The sequence below is a fragment of the Populus alba genome, chromosome 13, assembly GCF_005239225.2.
Source record: "Populus alba chromosome 13, ASM523922v2, whole genome shotgun sequence".
Taxonomy (NCBI): domain Eukaryota; kingdom Viridiplantae; phylum Streptophyta; class Magnoliopsida; order Malpighiales; family Salicaceae; genus Populus; species Populus alba.
The window spans coordinates 4,656,885-4,684,632 of record NC_133296.1 but is presented as its reverse complement, the minus strand read 5'-3'; the positions used below and the strand labels follow the sequence as shown (position 1 = coordinate 4,684,632).

Sequence of the window (27,748 nt, the reverse complement as noted above, 5' to 3'; positions counted from 1 at the left end):
GATGGACAAAGTAAAAAAAAAAAGAAAAAGAAAAAAGAAATATATGAAATGCAGCAGAAAGAGCCCACATGTACACAGTTCACTTTTGTTGGTACAAAGACAGAAAGGTGTGGCGATTAGGAATGGGGACAGGGAAGTTGCTGAAAAGAGACCATTTCACACTCATAGTCCACTAGGAAATCCATGACCACCGAGCTACAAAACAAAACACACTTCCACTTGTGTCCAAACAAGGCTACTCCCTTCCACCTCAGTCTCAACTCAAATGCACAGAACCTTTTTCTTTATTTTTTATTTTATGTCCCCCAATCCCTTTTTATTTATTTATTTATTTATTTATGTGAGTGTCCGGGTTAGCTTGAGCACAACAACTTAATCCCACGATCCCACTGAACATCCTGCAAACCCAGTAAGCATGTAAGGCACCGCGGGGGTGACATGCGTGCACAATAGATATTTGAACCTGGTGCAGAGAAAAGGAACAAACCCCTTTCACCACTTAGGCCCAGACCTCAAGTGCATCCCATTCCCACTTTACTTCTATGGTTTTTGTCTTGGGTTTTTAGATATTGTACTAACCATTATGATTTAAAATATTTTTATTTAAAAATATTTTAAGAAGATATTTTTTTTTTTTTTAAAATTAATTTTGAATATTAGCATATAAAAACAATCTAAAAATATTAAAAAAAATATTAATATTAATTTTAAATAAAAAATAAAAAATTAAAATTTTTTAAAAACATGAAATTCAACCACATTCCTAAACATAACCTAAGCAACCCGAGCCCGTACAATCCCTCCTGCCTTCAGTTTTGCCCGAATAACAATCAAAAGCACTTTTTCCCCTCTTTTTATTTCCTTACATAAATGGACTGTTTGAGGTTTGCTTTTAATTAACTACTCGTGAAACCTAGTTATAACTTATAATAATTGCTTTTGTTAGACTATTTAACCTTCTGATTAAAATATTTTAAAAATAATACAGACTTTGGAAAAAAAAAATACAAATTACCTTAGAAAAAAAATCATCCATTGTCTATCTGGTTCTTCACTACAAGTATGAGAAGGATAGAAGTCAATCCGTTCAGATTGAAATAAAATTGTAACTGATGAAGGGTTAGAGAGATCACTCTAATCTTTTCTTGGGTTCTTATCCTTTTTACAAAATTTCCTTTCCTATCTCTTTTCTTGCATCTATCTTTTCCCTGATCTCTCGTGATAAATAGAGTGTAAATAATGATTATTTTATCTCTTTTTTTTTTTGTTATGAAAAAGAAAGTAAAATGCTTACATCTACTCAACTCAGTTATAAAAAAGAGAATAAATTTGATTGAAGAAACGTGACCAATGGAAGAAAAAAAACCCAATGTTTACGGCATTGTCAAAAGCATGGTAGAAGATGACAAATTCGAACAACAGTCACCATAAAAAGATAGATCCCTTCCTTGTCCTCCAAGCCTTTGTTGCATTTGAACTAGTCAAACGGGGGTCTCTGTGTTTCACCTGGAAACCAGACTTCTGACGCTTCCGCTATGGGTACCAAAATCTTGACCTCTTCTAGCCATGGCTTTGAGAATGAATGCAAAGAGATTCATGATTCTTGGGGAAGGCTAAACCACTTGGTTCGATCATTGGCTGGCAGGTCCAAGCTTGAAAGGCAACAGATTAGAGAGACTTACAAGGCCATGTATGGAGAAGATATGGCCATTCTTCTCCAAAAGATGCAGTTCCAAAACGGATCAAAAGTATGTGCAGCTTTATACAGGTGGATGATGGACACACATGAACGTGATGCTATTGTTGCAAGTGAAGCTTTCGGACAAGGCGATGTTGACTACAAGGCTCTTGTTGAGATTTTTGTCGGTCGAAAATCAAGTCATATTGCTCTCATCAAACAGGCTTATTATGCAAGATTCAGAAGGCATTTGGACCACGAAATTATCAATCTCGAGCCACCCCATCCTTACCAAAAGGTAATCTTGTTCAATCTTAAAGATTATATCAAATGATAAACAAGCCCCGGATTCAAGAATAGGAATAGCATTTTCTGTACGTGCTTGATATCTGTTACTTGAATATGTCGCTATGGTTTTGAAGATTCTTGTAGCGTTGGCTACATCACACAAGGCACACCAGGAAGATGTTAGCCAACATATTGCAAAATGCGATGCTAGGAGGCTGTATGAAGCCGGGGAAGGGAGTTCACAGGGAGCCGTTGAAGAAGCTGTTGTGCTTGAGATTCTGAGTAAAAGGAGCATTCCACAGACGAAATTGACCCTGTCTAGCTATAAACACATTTATGGACACGAGTACACAAAGGTAAAGGGTGAAATTTTTCTTATACTTCATACCATCTTTTGCCAAGCAATTACTTTTCTGCGTTTAACAGTCATATTTTGAGTTTATGGGTTCTTTTATTTGGACTCTATTTTGCAGTCGCTCAAAAATGCAAAATACAAGGAATTTGAAGATGCTCTTAAAGTAGTCATGAAATGCATGTGCAATCCACCTACTTATTACGCAAAGGTAAATTCATTATTCTCTCTAATGTTTTTAATACATAAGCATTACATAAAATGGTGCAAAGATTTTCCTCTACTTTCTCATTTTCTGGACAAGATTTCAATATTACTTGCCAATTGCCATTCTATAGTTCCCCTGCATAAGAACTCACGCTGTTTCAGGTACTGTATACGAGTATTAAAGGGACAACAGTAGATAATGGTGCCTTGTCTCGTGTGATGATAACCAGAGCTGAGGTAGACTTGTATGAGATACGAAGCATTTTCAAGAGAAAGTATGGGATGGAACTGAAAGATGCAATATGTGAGAGAATCCCATCTGGGGATTACAGAGATTTTCTTGCTGCTGTAGCCTCGACCACTACTATTATTACAAGCCACAATTCTGTTTCTCTCTAGTGGATGGAGCTACACGCAACAAGATTCTAAGTTTTAGCTTTTATTGATGTGCAATTACCACTAGGAACTTGTTGTACATTTGATTACTTTATAACGTGAGGAACTGAGGATCCAAAACAGTGTCGTATGTCTTCTTCTTTTTTCTCTCTAGATAAGTAGTGTGACTTCTATATGGTATATTAATTTGCTTACTAAATATACCATCATTTTTAGAGAGGTAAAGGGCAACATTAAGCTTCCAAAGGTATTTCCATGGTGGCTCAGAGAAAGAAACTGCATCTCATGGACTGAAAATGGTCTCTTCACCTTTCAAGCAATGTTGCTTCTTTAATTTAATGGAAGAAGGCACATGGAAAAGTGATTATAATCTCCACTTACCTTGATTTTTCATCGCTTGATTTACTTTATGCTGTCCTGTCTAAAACCATGGTTGTTATCCTGATTTTGTTGCCATCTCTTCATAGTGGCCACAGACTTAGCTTACTAGATTTCGGTTTTTAGCTTTTAACTTAACTTCATGAAAGAATTATCTTAACTCAATACTTTAAGTTGATAAATGAGATTTTATAATATAATTTATATTTTTCTTTAACACATCCTCTCAAATGAAAGCCCTTTGAGCTTGAAATTTGCACGAACCCAAATCATTTTGTACTTAATTTTTATCCAATAAATAGGGATAATAAGATTCATATTCGTGATCATTTGATCATTAAGATTTTGATATCATATCAAAAAATCATCTCAACCTAATAATTTAAATTATTATATTAATTTTATAATATAATTTATATTATTCTTTAATAAACTTTAGTATGTCAACATGATATTGACTCCTGTGTTTATGAAAGTAGCTGAAGGCTTAAAGGAGATACAACCAAATGGAGTCTGCTGTCATGGGCATGAGTTAATGAACTTCAGCAATAACATATTCATCATATAAGATTAGTTGAGATTGAGCTAAAATTTGTTTGCTTAAAATATTTCATAAAAGATTAAAGTGGAAGGAAGGAATCTATTGACAATGACTCGGAGTGCAATGGGCAGATGGTGAGTAGCGTGTCACATGCCATTTTCTCAAGGCTGTTGTAATGCACTTTTTCCTCATGAAATAGATTTCTCAAGGTAATTATTACCCCAAAAGAATAATTCTAGGTGTTTGATCCATATCCTCGAGTTACGATATGCAACTTTTCTTCTTCTGCATAAATGTCTATGCAACGTATGCATTTCTATTGTAATTCTTGGCTTTGTCCATATCATACAAAACAGAGAACAACATAATTTCATGATCATAATAGAGAACATAACATTATCTCCAGACGAGCTAAATATAAAAGAAAGAAGAAAAAAAAGTGTGGGTAAGCTGGCTCGAAAAATTAATCGAGATGCGTGTTGGAAACAACTATGGGTGAAGAAGAAAAAGAAGTTTTGGTTTTATGATAACAAGAAATTTTAACTGGTCCTATTGAAATCAATATTCTTTTTTTTATTTATTTATTTTTCTTTGTCATAACCTATTTTTGGGTTATTCCTCTCATAATTTACCCTTTTTCCTTTTAAAGTAGAAAATAGAAAATAAAGTAATAATATCAAGAAGACTGATGATTTGACAAAAGATAGGCTGAGAAGGATTTCAAACGTATAGAAAAATCAAGCATCAATTTTGAAATAAATCGGGAGCTTAATCGTACCTCATTATACCCAAAACTAGAGAGAAAATACTAATTCAAGGTCAAATTAAATGATTATTAGATAAATCTGTATAAAAATTAAGCTTGGGGACATAATTAGATTTTCAATAGGCCAATTTGATTTATTCATGAGCCAAATTAAAAATTTAATTATGTTTAAAAATTAATTTAGGTCAAATTAAAAGAGTTAATAAAGTGAAAGGACTTAATTATACTTTAAATAGGTCAAATTAATTTTATTAGGGACTTAATTGGTGAAAAATTAAGTTTGAGTGCCCAATTTGACCTTAATTGAGGAGATTGAAATTTTAGAGGATCAAACATTAAATTTTTACACAGTCGATTGGTTGAAATCAGAGGTACAATTACAAGAAAATCAAAGTCTAGGGTTAATTAGGAGTTAAATTGAAAAAATTCACAGCCAAAGATGTTTTTTGAAAAAAGTGTCAAACTCTAAGGACTTAATTGATTGAAATGAAAGGTGAAATTGAAGAGAATTGAAAGTTTAATGGTCAATTTACATAAATCCAAGACCAAGGACTAAAATGAAAAAGGAGCTGAAATTCAGGATTGATGTTGAAGTTTGATAGGGGCAAAATTGCATAAAATTAAAAGTTTCATGCCAATTAATGATGAAATTAAAAGAAACTAAAAGTCGAAAGACTAAATTAAACATGGCCAAATCCCTAAATTAAAACCATAAAGCCAAAATGACGTCGTTTTGGAAAAAAAAGAGAGCAAATAAAGCATCGTCTTGTTACTATTCATAATCTCTTTTTTACCCGAAAAGACTACTTGGGTGGTTACTATTCAGGGGTATTTAATGCTACTTCTCCTCACTAAATCGGGCAAATCATACACCACCATAATGACCTGACATTCTACTGCACCCTAGAGTAGGTCTTGCCAACCAATGGCCCTTATGGCCGCCATTGTGCCACCCCAAAGAGGCCAACTCAAGCAACCTTTAGCTGCCAACTTTTCCAGTCCATGATTTCATTTTTGAGCTAATGGTTGTGATCCTTCCCAGTTAAATTAAGAGTCGAGATTTGTCCCTAATAAAGACAAAGTGTCCATCTTCTACTCTCTATAAATAGGGGTGAATTTCAGGTATTGAGCATGAAAAAATTAAGGTGTAAAGTTGGTAAAAAATTAGCCCCCCAATTTGTTTCTTCCATTGTCTCCTCTCTTCTCTTCCTTCGTTGCTTCTTCAGCCGCCACCACCATCTTACACATGCCGTGATAACTAGTGGAAAAGCACCCTTGTAACCCTATCACCAACCGCCGACATCTCCACTAACAACTCCACCACTAGCCGACCACTCCTATGCCAGGTGGTCTCCTTCTCCCTTCTTTTTTTTCCCTCGTAATGGTTATAGCCACTTCATACAAAATTTATTCTGCATGAAGTGGCTAAAATAATTAACATGGTCACTGGGCCAAACCAGTGACCATGTGGGCTTGGGTTGGATACATTTCAACCTAGCCTAGATAGCTAGGTCAGGTTTAACCCTAAAAAACATAAAAAAGAGGAAAGGTTGCTGGGCTATTAGTTAACCCAACCTAGTTAGGCTAGACTTGTATCATCCTAGCCCAGATGGCTGCACCAGGTTCAACCAAGCATAAAAAAAGAAGACAGGCTGTTAAGTCGTTAGTTGGCCTAACCCAGTTGGGTTGGACCTGTTTCATCCCAACCCAAATGGCTGGGCTTGTTCCAACTTAAGACAAAAAAAAAAAAAAAGAAAGGAAAAGGTCTATTGGGCTGTCAGTCAGACTAACCTAACCGAGTACGGCTCAGATGGATGAGTCAAGTTCAGCCCACTTAATAAATAAATAATATTAAAATATTAAAAAAAATAAAAAAAATTTTAAAATAGAAAAAATTTCAACCGCATTCAAAGACATAATGATGATGGTGAAATATCTTCAAACGTGAATTTATTAATATTCTCTAATCCTAGATGACTATTGTCAAATAATATAGTTTTGAGAAGATATTTGACATATATCAAATAAAAGCAGATGAATTGAGATATTTTGTTTAATAAGTTAATTTTATAATATTATAGTCTTAAATCATTTTCTCTTATATTAACGTATAGATTAAATTCTTAGGTATTTTTTCATAGGCAACATCATGTTATCGAAGCTAATGTCTTTTAATTACAAGATAAACAACTCACCATGTGGGTTTAAGCATAAGTAAGTATGTAATAATTTATAACTCTAGTAGAAATACATTTACTTAACTTTTTTCATTTATTATTGTTATTGAGTAATGAGAATAAATGGAGATGGATTGAATTGGACCAATTGTATGAATAATTGAAAAATCTCTAATTCTTGAAATTAGAGTTCATGTGATTTTATGTGTTAGAATGGTAATTGAGTTGTTTATTATGGTTTATGATAAAGCATGGAAATGATTTGAATTGGATTAATTGTATTAATAATTGGAAAACCCCCAATTCTTGAAATTAGGGTTCATATAATTTTTATGTAAGAATGTTAATTGAATTGTTTATTATTGTTGTTGGGTTATGATAATACATGATAATAGTTTGATGGAATTTATAAAATTGTGTTGAAAGCTATGTTCTAAGGACATTATGGAAGCTGTGTTTTTGGTATAATGATGGACATGTGGAAAATTAGATAAATGATATCAAAAATTGATTTGGTTTTTGAAAGTTGCCACCTACTTGTGAATCCACGCATAAAGATTAAGAAGGTTGAGCACATGAAAGGAGGAATAATGTGTCATCCACGCACAAGGAAATCTTCTACAGCTGATCAAAGAAAACAGGAGAAAGACAGAAACCAACATAAATCAAAAAGCATCCAACAAGGAAATATTCCCTTTCAAGAGGTAACCCAGAAGGAACCTCTTAAACCATATCTTATAGCATTAAGCATATAAAAGAGGAACAGGGAAAGATGGCATCCTTATCAGATCGAAAACACACGCTGTATTTCCTTTCAAAATTCCTTAGAAACGAAAGCAGTAAGCATTGAATAGAAATCATGGCTAGATCTAACGTCAAGCCCTCTTACGAAGATTTTGAACCCTATTGCAAGTGGCGAATAGAAGAAGGACAGTACACTCTTGAGGTTCATCTCCATGGTAACAAGTTTTAATTTTCTTATGTAATTCCACGTTTCTTATAGTAAGGTTTCCTTATGGAACATTTCTTGTCAAATGTTACAAGTTCAGAAGGTTGAGATGGCTAAGATTTGTCTTTTTATATAAGAACATGCAAAATTAAGTATATATAGGACACGCTAATTAATTATACCACATGCTTAAATTTTTCTAGGTTTCGGAAAGGAACAGTTGAGGGTTCAAGTCAGCAGTAATGGAGGCATGATAATTACTGGGGAACGTCGTGTGAACGAAAGTAGATGGACTCGTTTTCGCAAAGAAATCAAGCTCCCTAAGGCATGCAACGCTAATGAAGTTCGAGCAAAGTTGTCTACTGGCATTCTTTACATAGTCATGCCTAAGAAAATAACATTACCTTCCTCTGATCAAGATCAAGTTAATCAAGAAAATGGACAATCAGGACCCAAGATCAATCAAGATACCGTTGCCAAGGACACGGCAACCGAAAATTTGGATGGTTCTGCAGAAAATAATAAGATGACCACTGAGAATGCTACAATGCTCACCACTAGGCCATTAACGAGCTTCGTAATGCAGCTGAGAGATTCGTTTTTTAGGCTTCAAATGAGAAAAAAGATAGGTATGAATGTAGCAGTAGCAGTTGCTCTGATATTGCTCTTGTTGTATTTGTAATATACAAACATCGTCATGTTGAAAACTAAATCTTGTTGTACATTATAAAAGGTTTGAATATCCTGTTGACTTAAGAACTATGAAAAGTAAACTGTTGTTGTACTTTGAAATAATAAAGGGTTTCAATTAACATCCTGCATTTTATGGAGCTTTCTACATTCCATTATTGAAGTTCTTTTTGTTAAAAATAAATGGAAGTAAATTTTTTCTCCAGAAGCATAACTGAGTTGATTGAATTTCCTGGTGCAAAAAGGCAACCTTGGGGAAGAAAGATAAGACAATGTAGTTAATACAAAGAACAGATTAAGAAGAAGCCATGCCAACGCTTAAAAGCGAAAAACACAGCTGGAAAAAAAAAAACAAAGAAGAAAACAACCTTTGGCAACCCTAAAACAGAGATCTTACAGAGCCTTTGAGCTAAATAATGAAACTGGTACTAGAGAGACGCTGAACGCTAAGAACAGGAGCTAAAGGGACTGACAGCAGATGACTATGAAACCTAAGATTGCAGAGAACCAGGGAGAAAATTAATCAAGCTGCAGGCAAAGGAGAATTAAAAACCCTATGATTTATGAACACCCTGCTTGGCTCATGCATCAGCCAAACTGCGTTATTCAATGGAATGGGAAAACTAAATAGAACCGCATGGTAAGTCCAAACTCCAAACTATAGAGGTTGAGGACACTAATTCATCAAGACTTAATCAAATAACTGACAAAATATGCCTTCAATTCTTGTAATTTTAAGAAAGAACTTATAAAGACACAGTATTTGATTCTGATATTCGACAAAATTTATATGGCATGCTATTGCCCAGTTTACTGATCTTTTTCAAGAAAGTATATGTAATATTGTTTTTCATACAAAGGGTGTGAAGACAAGGGTGGATACAAATTCCATATTATATACTGCTGACACAGTGGTTTTCGTTGCAATAAATTTTAAAAAAATCTTTTGAGTTATATAATTAGTCATCAATAATTCGTGTTGTTCATACTACTATAACTTACGAGTTATATAATTAGTCATCAATAATCTTATGAGTTAATCTGTGCAGAAAGAACAACCATTTGTTGGCTCATAAATATCATCACTTGCAGACTCCAGTAATCTAGTAAGCTTTTTTTTTTTTTTTTTTTTAAAAAAAATACTTATAGCTAGTAAGAGTTTCAATGGCTCATGAATATCAAATATGAATGTATGGACAGCATGTTAGGTCGTCCGAACCCTTTTCTTTTAAAGTTAAAGGTTAAAAAATAATTTATATTAAATTGCAAAATTCATATTGTACATAATATAAATATAGTTTTCTTCTCGTTCATGAATCGCACCGATTCTTTTCCTTGCAATTAGTCTTCCGTAAAATTACTTGGTTACGTCACCTATGAATTAACCTACTGCATGAATAACGTGTGCTTGCAACTGGAAATATGCAGAAGAAGCTTTGGTAGGCCTTGCTTTTTTTTGGAGTAGTTTAAGGAATTTGGCATATACATAATTAAGTTGTTTTTAATGCCAAAACGGGTTGATACTCTTCATCGTCTATGTTGTTAGATAAAGGTTAACGAGTCTAATTTTTCAGACAAAGAAACTACTGATCTTATTTACGATGTTGAAGGTATTTATTTCGGGACAAGCACATGCAGGTATGCACAAGGAATGAAGCTTTGATCCTGATGTTTATAATATACTGTAATTGGATTTGTTTTTAATCTTTTTTTTTTCCGGTTATCTAAATAACTATTTCATTAATAAATCAATCGTAATTATATATATAAAAAAAAACCTCAACTATGAATTACCCTTTGATCTCAGTGGAATTCTTGTTGCTAATGTAGTGAGGAAATTAAATTTAATCTCCTGACCTCCTGAATTAATTTCACTTAACCATCAGAAATTTGTAGACGGTGAGTTAAAACGAATCTTAAGAAAGAGCAGAAGGAAGTGAAGATAGGAAAGGTGAAATACAGGGGAAGGTATAACCAAAGATAATTCAAGCAGATGACTTCCTTGGAAAAAGAAAAATGAATCGATTCTTTTCCAAAATGAAACCCGCAAGGAACCTCTAATTTGCCTCTCGTGTATGTGTGTCAAAAAAAACGTCTATATAACAGCTTAATTCATTTAGCTAATTAACAATTCTCATCATCTTCGACCTCCTTTATCCAAGAACAACCTTGGAGAAAACCAAAGAAGCCTCCAAATGGAAATCAAGAATGAAGAAACCTGCAAGGTGTATTATGATGATTTTGAGCCCTTTTGCCGGTGGAAAAATGATGAACAACGGATACTTGAGATCCATCTACGAGGTACTCAATTCATTTGGTATTTCCTTCAATATATCATGAAAAAAACAAGTAATTAGTTAAATAGTTTCACAATTTACTTTTTCTTCCGTATATAGGATTCAAAAAACAACACCTGAGGGTCCAAGTAGTGGAGCCTGATGTTGTGAAAATTACTGGAGAGCGACCTACAGATTGTACTCTCCGGAGCCGCTTTCGTAAGGAAATCAAGATCCCAAAGAATTTGAAAACAGATGAAATTCGGGCAAAGTTATGTGGTGATATTCTTCAAATAATACTGCCTAAGCAAACAACTGCATTTCCTGCAAAACCATGCTGCACTGAAAGTACTACAAGAAGTGAATGTATGCCATCAAATTACTTGATATGCATAGAGAGTTCAAGTGCGACGCTAAAGATGAATACCAAGTTTGCTCTACAAGTTGCAGGAGTGCTTGCTGTGGTAGTGGCTTTTGGTGCTTATGCTTACAAGTGCTGTCACAGTGGTCATGTTGAAGGCTAATTGTATCATAATATATACTTCTAGCCCAGATTCATCTTCTGAATCTGAAATAATATTGTTATATCATATATTCGGTTCCGCGACGTGTTTCCCTTCCCAGAAATATATATATATATATATATATAATATAAAGTTTGACTTAGTGTTAATTTGTAATCAAGACCCTATGGACTATTTGAGTGAATCAGACTTTAAAAAAGAAAGAAAAAAAGAGAAGGGAATGATATTATTTGATTATTTGATATATGTTTTATATTTAAATTTATGTAGAGATTATTTAAGAATTATATAAATTATATATAGAAATATTTCCTATCAATTTAAGATTTTAGGGTGAGACTGTTTTTTAATAGAGTTTATATAATTATACAACAAGATATAAGAAAATAGAATAAAATAAATGATAAGAAATGCTTAATGATCAATAGATTGTATAGATGATTTTCTAATTTTCTTAATTTGTTCAATTCCTCGATTTGCTACTCTACTATAAGTAGCATCCACCAATGGAGGACAACATGGGCAAATTCAGCCCACTGTCATTGCTGGACAGTGGCGTGGTTAAGTTGGGCATTTGCGCAGACGTGCTAGCTGGACCTTATCAAGTCCTAGGTTTCGTCCGTACGAAATCACTATGAACCAAATCAAACACATTATCTAAACCTGCAACAAAGTCATTGTTCTCCTTCTGATAAATTTTGATATTTGTATTTGCTTACAACCTTTAGCAACCAGTTTAATTTTATATGTTTAATTTTGATATTTGTTTTTGTTTATAACCTTTAACAACAAGTTATTTTCTGTTTTTATTAAAAATTCATATTTTAATATTGCATGACGTATCTTATTATATCTCTAAAATTTTTATATTTATTAAATTTTTAGATTAAATATCCAATGTTATAGTTTTAACCTCAGGTTCTATTTAGATGTTAATTTATGATTCTTAAATTTCTTTAGAAATATAACATGTTTTGAGATAAATATTTTTCTCTCGACAGGATGATATAACAATATCCAACAATTTTTTTTGATATATCCCATAAATTTATATTTATCCAATAGCAATGGCATTGCCATCCGTTACGTTGCATCTATTAAAAACAATTTTTTTATTTCAATGATAGATTTTGTTCAAATCTAAAAATCCAGCTAAAATTGATTGGGGGATAGTAATCAATAACCTTTTAAAAAAAATCATGAGAAAAATATATTCACATAGATTTAGCTCGTAATTAACTTCAATAACAATTAAAACATGCAATCAGCAACTTTAATTGTTTAGTGATGATTCTTATACCACCGTTGGGTTTCTGAAACACATATACGCAAATGAAATAATAAATTTAAAATTTTTGTGGAGTCTCAAAAATCCTATTAGATAGATTTAGAGTTGTTTGGAATTTATATGAAAATTATCTAAGATTAGATGTTCCTTTTTACTTTGAATAATTGCTTCAAGGCTAGGTTATCGCAAATCACAAGTTATCCAAGTATCTAGTCTACGCATCTACGCTTTAATGGTTTTTTTTTTTTTTAAGGAGCTAGCTTGGGTTGACTCGAATAGCTTTTTCTGTTCTTTTTTATTTTATTTTTTTTTTCAAAAAATTTCATTATTCAATGTTTAGTTGTTTAAAAATTGAGTTTTATAATTTTTATCTTAGTAAGAGCTCTTTTTATGTATTTTATCATGTTCGCTTTTTTATTTTTTTATTTGTTCCATTTTTTGTCTTTTATTTTTATTTTTTATATATCATATAATTAGATGAAGTCATCAATCTTATTAGATGTAATTGGTATATGATCTATTTTTTTAATTTTTTTTATGCAATTTTTTTTTGTCACCCATCTTATATATAATTAACCATCCCCCGAGCTAATCCATCATGTCTTGTAACATGATATTTTTTAAATGTGCCAGAATATCCATCATTGATCCAGAGCCTCGTCTTCAACAATTTCGGCATTTAGTTTCTATCTTGAATATATTTTTTCCCCACGTAGGTTCTATTCAAACATGATCTTGTCGGAGTGTGAATGGCAAAGAACAAGTGTCTGAAATATCTTATTTAAACTGGAATTTTTCAGCTTATTCTACATCTATGTTGAAGTGTTCTGTCGCCAGAATTTCTTGAGTAAATAAAAAGGTAATAAACATTAATGAAGAAGGTATATTAATCATTTTAAGAAAATCAAGTATTCACCAATGATGTTCTTGACAGTCTACACAAGAGGGATGCGTTATAAAAGATTTTGTTGGAGAGTGAAAGACTTGTAAAAATTGCATGTCAGCCATGGTATATATTTTAATTTCCTTGTTCGAAAGGAAATTCAATTTTTCCCTAGCATGTAAATTATGCTTGATTTGTTTTTTTTTCAATCTTTTAAGAAAGAAAATTCGATTTTTTGGACTGATTTAGTTACAGCAAAGTTTCTGCTGACAGACTTTCGGATGACTCCCCAGCAGCTCAGCATGATGGACATGCACAGAGGCCCACCGATTACACTTTACAAAAACAAGAACATTCAAAGCCCACTCTAAATTAACCACACAGTAAGCATTCAAATTCTAGTATTTTTTTGGCATCTGAACTCTTTGAATTAATTAAAATACTCTTTTCACTTTTCTCCAAGGATTCTATATATCATATGGATTCCACATAGGTCTATATATTCATGTATGAGGAGTCGAGCCTTGTATCTATTATCGATTGCTTGTTACTTGCTTCTTTAGGGCTTCTTTCTGCCATTGATCATCTGATACCATCTTCTTTGCTACCAAGAAAAGATTTGTATTCCCGCAAAGCATCTATTGGAGATTCAAAGACAGCGATCATGTATTCATCAAGAAACATGCAAGAAAGATTAGGTTCTCTTGTCAGCAAGTTCTTCGAGAAGGATTTCAAAGGCTCCCTTGCAGTGATTGGGGGTGCGAAGACGCGAAGAGGGTATGTAGCAATGTATGTGGGGGAAGAAGGTAAACGATACGAAGTTCCAGTGAAATACCTATCCAATCCAGTATTCCAAGAACTGCTTAGGCGATCGCAGCATCAAGATCTTGACTACAAGATTGAAGGGGCACTTCAGATTCCTCACTCAACTGCTTTCTTTGATCAATTCTTAAGGATTATCAAGGAGTACTTCTAGATCAATGGAAGATGGGCACGCACGCATGCCATTGTCAAGAACACATCTTTGAAGAGAGTTTCAAGGCAAAATAAAGATTAGGCAGTCAATTTCTAGTACATCTTTAGGTTATCATCTATGTTCAGTTGGAGGGATTTCGGCCTTCTTACTGGATTCCTTGGAATAAAAATCCTTATAATCGTAATTCTAGATCAAAGTGTGTACAGATGAACAATCTATTAGAAATTAATTAAATAAAATCAACTCTCTTTTTTTAAATAGATAAATCTGCTCCTTTGTTATGCTTCATATAAATTTTCTACTTGCCGGCATTACCCACAACTCAATCGCTCCTTTGTTATGCGATTGCGTTGCAATCTTTTTAGGTACGTACGTCAAGCGTATACGATTTGCTCAACAATGGACTAAACATTTAATTAAACAACTGATTATTCATGAAAAAGTCCTAATTGTTGCAATAGCCTGCATGTCTGTTTGATGAGTTCAGCATACGAGTGAGGAATCCTATAGATCTCTTAGAAACGAGGAGTTTGAAATGCTTATATATAAATTCGAATTCATAATCTATTATCATAGATTTTTGGATTGAAATGATATCCATTAATATATATATATATATAGTAAAATTAACAAACCAGTACCTAAGTGAATAAATGTGTTTGAAACTCATTGAACAAATTATAAAACTAAAAGATTTAGAATCATTACATAAAAAATATATTTATATTTGATTTTTTGTTTGCTATTATATATAAGAGTACATGAATAAACTCTATAAAGTGAAACACTCAATCAGCAAATTTCCAATAACTATAAACACTCGAAACAAGCAATAAAACGCAGCTTATTAATTAATTAAGGCTTAACTTTGCTGCATTAAAATGATAAAGTGCCAGACTCATGAAACGCTTAATCATTTTTGGGCAAGAACAGGGCAAATATATCATGCATATTAGTGGTAAATCATGCCACGATCATTCCTGCGACCACAGCCACTGCTGCCACAATAATCTGATAGCCTGATGCAGCAAGTCCATAAGCAGCATTAGGTATTGGAGTAGGTGCTGGAGCTTCACCTTCCACGTTAATGACTAGCTTCTGGCCAAGCTCGGAACAATGTTTGCCAAGCCCACAAATGTACCATTTCTTTCCTGTGTGCTGCCTAGTGTTATTATGTCATTTCCACTGGTCAGAGCTTCTCCGGAAGCTACACAGTTCTTAAAGCCGTTGCCATCCACCTTGTAGAGATTGTGTGGTGGCTGGTACTTGAACACTGCAAACAAGTGATCAATAGCATCAAAAACCTCCCTCTTTTTCCCTTTAAAGAGCTAGCAAACTTTTAAAAAACCATGAAAATAAATGTGTGTGTGTGTGTATCAAAATATAAACTAAATTGATATGGATAATTAAGTTTACCTAGTGTGTCACCAACATGAAATACTTTGCCACTAGCCCAAGTTGTGTAGTTAAAATTAACAGTCCACCCTTTGTCATCACCAACAATGTGTTCAGCTGCCATGGTGAGCGTGGGAAGGATAATTGTGACTAGAAGCCATTGGAGATATGCTACTTTAATTGTTAAGAGACAACGCTTGATTTCTAATGTCAGCTCCAATGTGGGTTTGGTAAGGGAAACATAGGATCCTATTTATAGTTGACTTTCTTTAGGAAATGCATAGAAAATCTCGAAATAACACCATCGGCAGCGGTCGGCACTACAACCAGCTTTGGTTTATACGTACTAGGAACCAAAAGGTTAAAATAATTTGATGGATGGTGTGGAAAAACTGGCCAGAAAATGGTGATCCTTTTGGTTGTTTCTTTGGGTGATAACTCATTTGTTTGAGTTCATATTAAGATGTTTTGTGTGTGTCTTCCTCATGTTTTCGTAGATGGTTTTGATGGGATTAAAGCCAAGATAACATCACTTGTATGAGCTGTCCTGTGGGGGAGGAGTATCTGCCTCCAAGCATGTATCTCTTCTTGGTATTCTCCTTTTTTTTCTTCTTTTTTTTCTTATTTTTTTAGGTAATGAGTATTAATTTTAGGAGTGTTTTTGCACACTGAAACTAAATCCATTTATCATTTAATTAAAAACGACTGTAAATATTAAAACTAGAGGATTCATGAAAGTTTTATTTACCATAATCTGACCAAGTTTTTGAAATCCTAATTACCAAGAAGAGGTATGATTCCTTAACCAATATGTTAAACAATTTGAGGGAGAAAATGGAGCACGATTATATATGCCAATCCCAATCTTTTGATTACATTAATATAGTAAAAAACCTCAGAAAATCCAATTCTAATATTAGGAAATATGTTTTTCTCTTGCCGGCCAGGAAATCAAGGCAAGCCGGAAATAATAAGAAAACGCGCATCTTCAACGGAGGCCTGTCCAGTTGATAACACCAAATGTCAAAAAATACATATATTGACAAAATCCCGTGGAATAAATATATCATCAGGTCGAGACTACAATTCAATTTTTTTTAATCTAAATCTTGTTTTTAACGGCCTTACTCTATAAATGATGTGATAAACTAACTCTATTTAATTGAAAATCTTAAATATGTTTTTTCTCTTGCTTTTTTTTTTTTAATTGCCTTGATCATGGAAAATTCTGTAACAAATTAAAGAATTGCTGAATTACTAAAGAACTAAACGAGTGCATGGTTTTATGTACAAAACAAATAATGTTCGTCCTCATACATTTTCACTGTAGAATATTGGAGCAGTGATTTTGTTTTCCCATTTTTTTTTCTCACGATTTGGTTCTTTTATGGTTAAATTGAAAGGAAATTGCTTCCAATCTATTAGGATAAAATAATAAAGAACAAAACTAAAAAACCAAAGAGAAACTTGGTGGTCGTTTCGAAATTATCTCAAGACATTAACTTTGATCCTCTTACTTTACAACTAATCCATTTTTAATTTCTATGGTTTTTTAAAAACTTTTTTTTATTCAAAACTTATTTTTTTTATTTGTTTCCCTGATTTGAGGTTGGAAAGAGAGAAAGTCATCAAATTCTTATAATAGAGAGAGAAAATATTTATTAATATTAATTTTAACAATTAAAATAATTGATATTGGTATTAATAAGTTTCATTTGATGATGATAATTCTACTAGAGTGTAATTTCATCTTGAAATTTCTTGAGATAGCAAATTTGAGTTTTTAGATTTTAGGTTGATTTTTTTTTTATTTTTGGATTTTTTTGGGTTTTTTTCAAAGTTGAAACAGGTTTATTTAGGTTTTTACAAAAAAAATTTTTAATGTTTTTTTAGGTTAAAAAATGATTTTAAATGAGTTCTTAGGTGTGAAACACCCTAACTTCATTTTCTAGTTGCTAGAATTTGGGTAGAGCATGGGATACATTGCCTCCTATATTTCTTTTCAAGAAAAAAATTGGATTGTGCAACTCCACCCCTTATAAAAAAAAAAAAATTATCAAAGCTTAAGTACGTGGGCCTAAGTTAACAAACTCAGTACTGGGACTTTTCTTATTAAGGCTAGGCACATGAACATTTTTTTGGGCATTTGAGTTTTTCTAAAAAAAAAAATTATTTGATTTTTTAAAAAATAATATATATTTTTTAATTTCATCAATAATTTTAAATTTATTTTAAATTAGCTTTCATGATTTTTTTAAAAAATTATTACAATCTTAGATAAGTGTTTTGTTATTTTGTTGATATTTAATTGTACAAATATTTTTTTTTTTTATTTTTTTTAAGCATCTAAATTATTTTTAAACTTGTTAAGCTAACTTGGTGTTATTGCATTTCATTTTTCTTACCGAAGAATATGTTAGTAGTGCCTGCCTTTGTTTTTGCACTCAAAAAATTGATTTAAGCTGTAAAATAGCATGGCCAACATTCTATTTGAATTTATTTATTCTAGATTGAGTTAATTACTAAATATGCTTCACTATTTATTCTAACAATCATTTTTTTAATCGTTTCTCTTACGATAAAGGAAATTAAGTGAATTGAAATTTATTTATTCTGGATTGATTTAATTACTAAATATGCTCTATTATTTATTCTAATAATCATTTTTTTAATCTTTTCTCTTATGATAAAAGGAAATTCACTGAGTTGAAATTAACTTGCAAACCCCAACTAGAGTTTGCCAGACAAGTTAGGAGACTAATTACAAGCTAATTATTAACAATATGATGATCACTCTAAACTAATAATTTATACTTTTCAAGCCTTATTGCAATTCAAATATATAATTATACTACTAAGTCTGGAATCAAGCACATTGCAACTTTAATAATACATACCATTGAAAAGGGAACTCAAATTCATTGATGAAAAAATAAAAATAAAAATTGTTTATAAACTTAGACTCTTTCTCCAGCATGATGTTCTCGCATGCAGTAATTCAATACCAGACAATTGTTTAGAAGGCTGTCGACACTGATCGAATTATAATTTGGAACGGGGTAATAAAAAGCTCTTTTTATTATAATTGTGTAGTAATAGGAATATATATATATCATAACTTAGCAACTCTTGAGTGGATTGCCTCAAAATTTAAACTTTTATTATTATTATTATTATAATATTTGTGTTGTAATAGGAATATATTGGAAATGTAAAATTAAGTCAAATTATGCTATTGAATGGAAAGTACTTGGATTTTTTTTTCCGTCCCAGATACTGATTTAAGATCTTGTTTGTTAACTCTCAGATTATGATATAATCTGTGTACATTTTCTTCATTTTACACCTGGCTTCAGAAGTTCAGAACAAAATCTTTTGAACCCATGGAATGTTGGGTGGCAAACAAGTAATTATGTTATCATTGTCATGTATGCAAAATGCAATTAGTACAGTACTGGGAAATGAAAGTAAAACTCAGAAATGATTTTCCCATAAGAGATCTGTTTGGATACAGTGGTAGGAAGTCAATATTACATGACTTTTACCTCAGGAATGAATTAATATATCAACATCCTTATTGCCAATGCAACGAAAAATCATAAGAAAAGGAGAGCACGCATTTCTGATACATAAGCAAGCATCTTCTACTTGAGAGAATGAAACTATTGTCTTGTGATCACTTTTCTGATTTCAATTACGTTCAACAGCTCTCGAATCCTGACCCTCACGAAGTACTCTTCCCGATTCTTTCCTATAATTTATGTTCTTCCACATTCATATTATCCTTAATCAAGAAAGAGCTCATTTCTGAAATACCTTAAGCCGCTCATCATGATCAGGCATCTCTTTCATGCTTGTTCATGTATGTCATCCCCATTTCATGGAATGGTTTTGAAAAAGATTTCACCGAACAAGCATCAAACGGCAAGAATTAGGCTTCCGAGAGATGTTAAAAAAAACTTTATGTAAAGATCTCAGTTTGGCCTGTTAAAACACTTGTGAGCTGTTAGCAGTTTCCTTGGCATCAATACATGCAAGCCAAAAGACATTCTCACTAGACTCTAGATCCACCTGGCTCTCCGATCATTCACACCAAACTATTGCCAGGAAGTTTGAAGGCATTTCTCTTGTTCATCAGTTTTCTCAACCTCTCAGCGTCCTCATACCGTCCAGCACCAGCAAAGATGTTATACATAAGCACATAGTCACCTCCGTATCCTCTCTCCATCTCCATTATCTTCCTTGTAACCCTCTCACCCATCTCAACATTACCATGAAAGCTACATGCACCCAACAGGGTCCTCCAAATCACAACATTAACAATCTCACTAGGAATCTCTAAAGCCATCTTCTCTGCTTCGTCTAGCCTCCCTGTCCTCCCCAACATGTCTACTACACACCCATAATGCTTAATATCAGGCAAAACTCCATGCTCATTCACCATCTTGTAAAAACACCTAAGCCCCTCGTCAACCAATCCGCCATGGCTACAAGCATTCAAAACACTCAAGAATGTCACTCTATTTGGCTTCAAACCTGCTTTCTCCATCCTTTCAAAATATTCCACCGCTTCCTTCCACATCCCATGCATTGCAAACCCGGAAATGATGGATGTCCATGACACCAAATTCTTCCTCTCAACCGAAATATCCTCAAAATACTTAAGGGCACTCGCTATGCAACCACATTTCGAATAACAATCTATAATCGAATTAGCAACACGTATATCAAAAGCATTAAATCCTCTTTTCTCTGCATAACCATGGATCAAGCTGCAAGATTTTAACTCCCCCATATTAGAAATAGCCGGTAAAATTGCAAGAATAGTTATTTCAGTAGGCTTTATACCCTCACACACAACCATTCTTCGAAACAAAGATAAACCCTCACTATACTTGTTGTTTCTGACGTACCCATCAATTATTCCAGTCCATGAAACAACATTCTTTTCAGGCATCTCATCAAAGAGAGAACTAGCAAATTCAAGTTTACCCCATTTAACCAGCCCAGTAATCATCACATTCCAAGTAACCACATTTCTCTTGGGCATTTCATCAAACAAAATCATAGCATCACCTAAAACCCCACTAGATAAGTACATATTCAAAAGAGCAGTTTGTACATAAACATGATATTGAAAACCCACTTTGAATATACGACTGTGAAACTGAGTTCCAAGAATTGGACAAGAACAGTTAGTGCTAGTATTTACGAGGAAAAAGTAGGTAAAGCTATCAAATGAAGGGGGAGGCAATGAAGAAGAGTGAAAGTAAACTTCTTGCAGCTGTTTGTAGAGCAAGAAAGCTAGGTGGGGCTGATCACCAAAAGAATAGAGTCTAAGCAGGGTGTTGAAGAGCAGAATTGAATGGTTTAATAAGCCAGTGGATAGTAGAAATGAGTGGACTTGTAGTGTTGGTTGGTGGGTTTTTGTTGGGTTCTGGAGTAACAGAGAGAGCAAGTGGTTTCGTTTTTGTTCTTCTTGTTTGATTGTTGTAAATAACCTTTGTGAGGTTAGGATAAAAAGGGATGCTTTTGCTGTTCTTGCCATTGTTTTGTTTGTGAAGTAAACAACGCATGGCCTTCTCAACCTAAGCATACTGGCAAGGTGCCTTGGCTTTCCACAACTTGCACGCATACATGTAGTCATCTCTCATTAGTGCTGCGGCATTTTTGTTTTCATTGGTTTAGCTGTTTAGGGATCGAAAACTTCAAGTAAGAATGCGGGCTCAAGATGAAATTTTTATGGGAAATATCATTTTAAAAAGAAATATAGTTATCATTTTAAAAAGTAGGTAAACCATTTTTTATTTGTTAGCATTAGTTTTATCGATTGCATTAAATTAGTGTAAATCTTAGTGTATTAGTGTCTCTTGATTTGATCGCTCAATGCATGATTTCGGTTCCATTTACAACTTGGGAGACAAACTAGCTCAATGGATTGTAGCGGCACTTTATTATCCACTGCCACGCTCAACATTCTTGCTCTTAGCAGAACAAATTTGTTCATGAGCCCAATTTCTTAGCAATCACGCGGCTGCGAGATTTATTGATGCATTTTCAGTTTTTAGTCTGCTTCTCTCACGAAGAGAGATGAGAATAACTATTTTCTGCTTATCTAACCATTTCAAAAAGACTGCACAATCTCGAATGCCCCATTTGATGAAGTACAGGACAGGAGAGATTGACAACTACTGTTTGGTTCAATTTCTCTTTCACAAACATCTCTTTCAATTTACCATTTCCACATCCCTCAATGCTCCAGAAAGTTACAGACAATGAAAGCTCCGTATCAGAAAGTAGTGAATTTAAACTTTTCTGCATGCCGGAAACAAGAGGTCATCCTTTTCTGTTCGCTGGTATATAAGATTAGTATTAGTCAGTCAGCATTGCATGTCAGAACCTCCTCCCCCTCCCTCTACTCTTTTCCAATTTGAGCTGCTTAATATTGATAGCAGCAACTGAAAATGCTCATCCATGGCAGCTTGCTCTGCACATCCTCCCCATGCGCAGAACTATTGACATTTTCAACTTCCTACAGCCAGAGGATGCGGATACCTGCATTAAGGCAAGAATCATAAGAGATACGATATTCCCAAATTTGTTGGTTGAGGTCTATGTCACGGAATATAACGTAGAATGAGTAATTAAACCACGAACCATGAGTGGCATAGTACAAACAGCTCCTATTCATGACAAATCTGTCTAATTTGGCTTCGTAGCTGAAGGATTCCGACCAAATTGTATGATCATCGGCTTGTCTTTGAATACATATCCATTCACTAGATTCTGCAACAACAAACAAATTAAAAAATATCAGTATATCATTACCGCTTTAGCAGAATATATATAATAAAAGAATGTAAAGGTGTGTGATCTAGTTGTCATAAACATCTACATGACACTCCCAATTGGGAAAGTCAGATCAAGTTGTTCAATGCCCCTGGTTTTATGAATGCACTCAGCAGGCAGCACTTGAAAGGCATCTATTAAAAAATAAATAAACTTGCACAACAAGGGTTCAAAAATCACACAGAAGTTTTAGATAAACTCATAAGATACATACCAGAGCTTGATGGGCAAGTTCAACTGATGAAAACGTTACAAAAGCTTGACCCCTCATTCTTCCCTCCTGAAATTTAAATGTGAAGTTCATAATTCAAAGTTGATCAGTCAGGAGATTATGAGTTTACAACCACCTATGCAATATGTCATGGCCAAAAACATGATTTTTTTCTCCCAGCGACAAAGCTTCATTCATGTTCTCATGATTTTATACAAGGATTTTCCTTGATTCAGATAATCTTCACAGAACAGTGTAAAATAAATTTCCATGTACTATGGTAATAAGGTGATGTGTAGTTTTTAGATAGTCGATATTAGACACCAATCAATCAAAAACACACACACACACACAAGGAATCAACAGCAGAACACCATTCTCAAATTTCTTCTCTATCTTTGGCAGCACTTCAAATAAATATGCAAGCACCAAGTCCTTAGGTACAAAGAAGCATCTGAGCAATATCAATCTAGATAATGGTAAAATCTAAAGCAGCAACCCAAAAACAAAGCTCAGGATAAAAACTTTTCAATTTCCTCAAACCCACTCCATAATCTGGGTCTCGCTCTTCTAGATCTTACTCCTAAGCCATTGATCACATGATATGCTCTCTAGAGCATGCTTCACATTCTCAAGTTAAGAAAGAAAAGATTTACCAGAACCAATGGTCTGCTTTCTCATAAATATTTCAATCCACAATCCCTCTTAAAAACGTATTAAGGGAAAGCACCTCCCAATCCACAAATCAACAAGCATACCCTTGCAAATGACCATAAACATTCTCAACTCATGTTGTCATTAGATGACGCACACAGTGTCTAGCCATTAAGCCCTTTCTCAGACACCAGTGCCCATAAATTTCTTAACTTGGATTTAAATCTTCTCTCCCTGGACTCCTTCCTATGCTAGCAGTTTTAATGGACAGGATTTCCTTGCACTTCCATGAAATTTATACTGCTTTCTCATCTTCCATTCAACAGTCCTCTCATTCAACATTAATGATGGAGCAAATAAATGAAACTGTGTATTTCATACACCAACATAATAAAAGGTGGATCAAAGTCTCTCTAATGACCACATGGAATTGGGATCACATGGACTAAAACCTGGCATGAGCAATCATTTCTTCTTTGTAGGTTAAACTTAAACAACCATACTGAGCTTTATGCAGAAATTAAGACTATTAAAGAACCTCACCTGCATCAACTTGACACTGAGGCCACTTTTAGCTGCATCAATGCTTCCAAATAGTGATCCTACATCAAATTACGAACAGCATATATTAAGCAGGTACTGTCTTTGTAGTAACAAAGGGCAAATGTGAGACAAAATGCACACAAAGACATAAGCTGCAAAAATTCCAGCACCTAGTATCAAAAACTAAAACCATCTCCTACTATATGAATATTTGGTACTAAACACATTGAATTATACAGAGAGATTTTAGAAAAAAGACCCAAAATTCTGGGAAGTAGCAAGCATCAAGGTTTGCCTGCTCACCAAATATGTAGAAGAAATCATCAGCAACCACCTCTTTGTCAAGGTTCTTTATGTACAGAACAGATGTAGGATTCCCAACTGTGTAGTTCTGCAAAATTTAAGACAGCTTATGCAACTGGGTATATCCTTTGCAATCCATAAAAGTTACATTCAGCCAAACACACAAACAAAAATTTCAAACTGAACATAGATTAGCCTCAACAATTAGGAAAACTATATTTATTCCTTGCAGAAATCACTTAAAATTTACAGACCAGGCACCTTAAACTTTGGAAGTGATAAAATTTCCTCTGGAGCGAGCCTTTTACTGTCTATTTCTTCTACAGTTGCATAGTGTTTCTGATCTGAACCCTCTATGCCTGGGTCCTCAGATTCTGTCATAATGCTATCATCCTTATATTCATTATGAGTTACTTTTGGTGCGATCTTAATCTGCAATGAAACAATAGAATAACATGAATATCTCTCAGAGTAATCAGATAAGCCAACAACAATTTCTATTAAGCAAAAAATGACCTGCAGCACAGTATTCTTTTTCTTTATAATTGGAATTTCTTTTGGGACCAAGGAGGCAGGTTTCAAGCCAACAGACTCATGAACCACGTCTTTATCAACTGCAGGTCCTACAATTGCTTTCCGTTTAATGTATTTTCTTCTTTGTTTAACAGCTCCTGAGGCTCCAAAAGGGGCTTTACCATCAACCTCCTACAAGCATTTAGTCCCAAAGCATTACTATTGAAATTATTAATGGTAATTAGAAAAACAGTAGGAAAAATAATCCTGAACTGCTCTACCAAGAACACAAAAAGAATTTGAAGCAACAAAAAATACAACATTCCTTGATAAAAGAAGTAAGAACATATAACATCATGTACCTTCTGATATTAAATAATGGCAAATGAGGAGCAAGCATAGTTCGGTTCTAATTTTAGATTAGAAGCCCGCTTGGTTTTGTACATGTATGACATTAGTGAACATACACATTATGTATAAATCAAGACTCGGAAATAGCAGCAATATACCTCATCTGAAGACTCCATTTCTGACTCGCTACTAGATTGCTCTGCCAGAGAAGAATTTTCAGTTAAACAAGGAGGAGGGGGTGGTGGTGGAGGAGAGGGTGGTGGCAGTGGTAGAGGTGGAGTGGGCAGGGCCATTCGAAATGGAGCTGGAATATTCATTTTGTTCATCAAATGCAACACCTGTGATATAAAACTAAGTTGTTAACAACATTACTCCACTATGCTTGCAGATGACTAGAATAAAAAACACAATAAAATGTAAATACTAGAGACAAAGAAGATGATTTTGTAAATTTGTCCATAAATTTGAAGATTTTGGGGGCAACCTGTGTATAGAAGCGAGGAACAGCAATAAGAGCATTTACAATGTTGGTCAGAATGTTTCCATCTGGCGGAGGGTAAGCATACCTGTACAAACAAAACATGATCAAATCTAGGCAATTCTAGCAGCATACCATGATAACAAAGGATAACGAGGATGTTTTGTTGCTCTATAGTTAATTGTTTGATGCTATAATCAGTTTCCAATATGTACAGTCTTACTTAATTATAGACCAACCAGTGCTATCAAGGGCCAGTTCCTATGACCTGGCGCCGCATTGAACTGAAAGTTAACATTAAGCATGTGGATAATGGACACCAAAAAAGGAAGAAGCGTGCCTCAAATAATGTGCCATCAATGTCTAGCATCACAAGAAAACCCATGGCATTCACAGAGAGGGCACTGCTTTCCAACGTTGACACAAAAATATTTATCAAACAAGAAACTTTAGGAAGAACAGAAAGGTAGACATACTCCAAGTGAGGAGGAAATGGATAGTCAACACCAAGCCTTGGTGCAATTGATTCACTAGCAGGCAAGGACCCAAAATTTAAACCTTCAATGACATCTCTAGTCACAGAAGCATCCTTCATCAAAGATGTTGGTAGTACAGAATCCTTTCCTTGTTGAGCCTCACTTTGTTTAAATTTACTATCCTCATTTATCTTACTAGCTCTCTCCACCGATAAGACCTTGCCAAGAAACCTCAGCCTATCCAGAAAAACAAAAGAGACAACAATTCATTGGCTTATTTCACAACATTGGACTACCATCAACTAGGTGGTGACAGAAAATTTTACCCATTTAACTGACGATGCGCTTGATAAGCCAGTCCTTCACTCTTGAAATCCACAAACGCACAATTTCTCAATCTGCATAACCATCATTATCAAAGAACATATCACCTCCAATGAAAAGCACAGTCGATAGTACCACAACAAAGAACAATGGAGTCTATCAAACAAAAGAGACAAATAAATCAAAAGCAAAAAACATAAGTACTTGTAAGGAAAAAAAATCATAAACATGAGCAAAACATAGAATACTAAACCAACCACTTCCAATGCAGTCAAGGCATAAACTACATTAAATAAAGATTACAAATTTTACATTGAGATAACCTTCCAGAATTGCAAGGGCGGACAGAGAAAGCACCATAATGAGAGAAAAGTCTTGAAAGTGTGTCAAAAGGGATATCTTCAGGGAGGTGTTTAATCAAAAGGGTAACAATCACTTGTGATTCTACTGACTCTGCTTTCACTTCTGTGCCTTGAAACCCAAAATTCTGCATCTGGGTATTCGTAAAATTCTGTGCAGAAGGAAAAGCAGCCATTGAAAGCCACAAGAAGGATATTTAGGCAAGAATTTTCGTATCCTGAATTGAAGGAAAGGATACCCTTTTTAGCAGGGATGCAAAGAGCTGTATATCTCAGTGGGCTGGGCTTTTCTTTTCGATAGAGTATGTAAGTTTGGATCCAAAATATATGGGTTTCGGCTGGTAGTTTAAACATTATAAATTACATAATAATAATATAAGCCTTGATCAAATCAGCCTTAGTGCTCTTATGCATTCAATTTCTTTGATAAAATTCTACCCAAATAATAATTTAATTACTAACCTCTCTCTAATAAATATATTCATCAATATTGGATAGATTTTTTAACTTTAGCCTTAAAACAATAAATATTAAAAAAATGATCATCCATTACTTATATCAAACATATATAAAATATTAATAGCAATATATATTAATTAATTATGTGAATTAAATAAATTAGTTAACATTGATTAGCCTCAAAATTATTTAATCTATTTTAATAGTATTCTTAAATTATTATCAATTTTCTATGAAAAATCAAATTCCTATATATTTACTAAAAAAATTTAACTTAATAATAAAATTGATAAAAATATGAAACACACCTATTAAATAAACCATTATTTATTTAATTACAAAACACCTAAGCCACAAAATTGAAATCAATTTCATCAAATTACAAACAAATATGATTTTTCAAATCTCAAATAAGTTTTAACATGTACAAATCATATATTCATATAACAAATTTCCATGAAAAA

General features: G+C 33.6%; 5 protein-coding genes across 6 annotated transcripts; 2 read left to right on the top strand and 3 right to left on the bottom strand.

The window, feature by feature from the left end:
* Nucleotides 1-1,371: 1,371 nt before the first annotated feature.
* On the top strand, nucleotides 1,372-3,297 carry LOC118036512 (annexin D8). Its single transcript, XM_035042236.2, has 4 exons — nucleotides 1,372-1,976; nucleotides 2,101-2,322; nucleotides 2,440-2,529; nucleotides 2,688-3,297. The coding sequence occupies exons 1-4, from the start codon at nucleotides 1,536-1,538 to the stop codon at nucleotides 2,922-2,924; spliced, it is 990 nt and encodes a 329-aa protein (XP_034898127.1). The 5' UTR covers nucleotides 1,372-1,535; the 3' UTR covers nucleotides 2,925-3,297.
* A 7,268-nt stretch (nucleotides 3,298-10,565) lies between these two features.
* On the top strand, nucleotides 10,566-11,464 carry LOC118036514 (inactive protein RESTRICTED TEV MOVEMENT 2). Its single transcript, XM_035042238.2, has 2 exons — nucleotides 10,566-10,723; nucleotides 10,819-11,464. Exons 1-2 carry the CDS (start codon nucleotides 10,618-10,620, stop codon nucleotides 11,220-11,222), a joined length of 510 nt encoding a protein of 169 aa, XP_034898129.1. The 5' UTR covers nucleotides 10,566-10,617; the 3' UTR covers nucleotides 11,223-11,464.
* A 3,868-nt stretch (nucleotides 11,465-15,332) lies between these two features.
* LOC118036504 (blue copper protein 1a-like) lies at nucleotides 15,333-19,616 on the bottom strand. Its single transcript, XM_073404056.1, is given in 4 exon segments — nucleotides 15,333-15,524; nucleotides 15,527-15,642; nucleotides 15,786-15,978; nucleotides 19,581-19,616. Coding segments are annotated over 4 exon segments (537 nt in total).
* On the bottom strand, nucleotides 19,227-21,722 carry LOC118036515 (pentatricopeptide repeat-containing protein At1g09220, mitochondrial). Its single transcript, XM_073404139.1, has one exon. The coding sequence runs from the start codon at nucleotides 21,409-21,411 to the stop codon at nucleotides 19,852-19,854; it is 1,560 nt and encodes a 519-aa protein (XP_073260240.1). The 5' UTR covers nucleotides 21,412-21,722; the 3' UTR covers nucleotides 19,227-19,851.
* A 133-nt stretch (nucleotides 21,723-21,855) lies between these two features.
* On the bottom strand, nucleotides 21,856-27,043 carry LOC118036516 (U11/U12 small nuclear ribonucleoprotein 65 kDa protein). Of its 2 annotated transcripts, none has more exons than XM_035042240.2 (12): nucleotides 26,790-27,043; nucleotides 26,469-26,540; nucleotides 26,143-26,379; nucleotides 25,673-25,754; nucleotides 25,347-25,526; nucleotides 24,841-25,029; nucleotides 24,586-24,756; nucleotides 24,325-24,412; nucleotides 24,022-24,080; nucleotides 22,828-22,893; nucleotides 22,422-22,550; nucleotides 21,856-22,319 (listed from the first exon to the last, which is right to left on the bottom strand). In XM_035042240.2, exons 1-11 carry the CDS (start codon nucleotides 26,999-27,001, stop codon nucleotides 22,467-22,469), a joined length of 1,440 nt encoding a protein of 479 aa, XP_034898131.1. In that variant the 5' UTR covers nucleotides 27,002-27,043; the 3' UTR covers nucleotides 21,856-22,319; nucleotides 22,422-22,466. The 2 variants fall into 2 exon arrangements, with proteins under 2 accessions (XP_034898131.1, XP_034898132.1); XM_035042241.2 differs by having other exon boundaries at nucleotides 21,856-22,296.
* Between the last annotated feature and the right edge of the window lie 705 nt (nucleotides 27,044-27,748).

Coding starts and splice junctions, on each gene's coding strand:
- LOC118036512 (XM_035042236.2), top strand. CDS start 1,536: ATGGGTACCAAAATCTTGACCTCTTCTAGCCATGGCTTTGAGAATGAA. Junction 2,323..2,439: donor ATGGACACGAGTACACAAAG/GTAAAGGGTGAA, acceptor TCTATTTTGCAG/TCGCTCAAAAATGCAAAATA. Junction 2,530..2,687: donor CACCTACTTATTACGCAAAG/GTAAATTCATTA, acceptor ACGCTGTTTCAG/GTACTGTATACGAGTATTAA.
- LOC118036514 (XM_035042238.2), top strand. CDS start 10,618: ATGGAAATCAAGAATGAAGAAACCTGCAAGGTGTATTATGATGATTTT. Junction 10,724..10,818: donor ACTTGAGATCCATCTACGAG/GTACTCAATTCA, acceptor TTCCGTATATAG/GATTCAAAAAACAACACCTG.
- LOC118036515 (XM_073404139.1), bottom strand. CDS start 21,411: ATGACTACATGTATGCGTGCAAGTTGTGGAAAGCCAAGGCACCTTGCC.
- LOC118036516 (XM_035042240.2), bottom strand. CDS start 27,001: ATGGCTGCTTTTCCTTCTGCACAGAATTTTACGAATACCCAGATGCAG. Junction 25,030..25,346: donor AAATGGAGTCTTCAGATGAG/GTATATTGCTGC, acceptor AAATGCTTGTAG/GAGGTTGATGGTAAAGCCCC. Junction 22,551..22,827: donor AACTTGCCCATCAAGCTCTG/GTATGTATCTTA, acceptor TTGTTGTTGCAG/AATCTAGTGAATGGATATGT.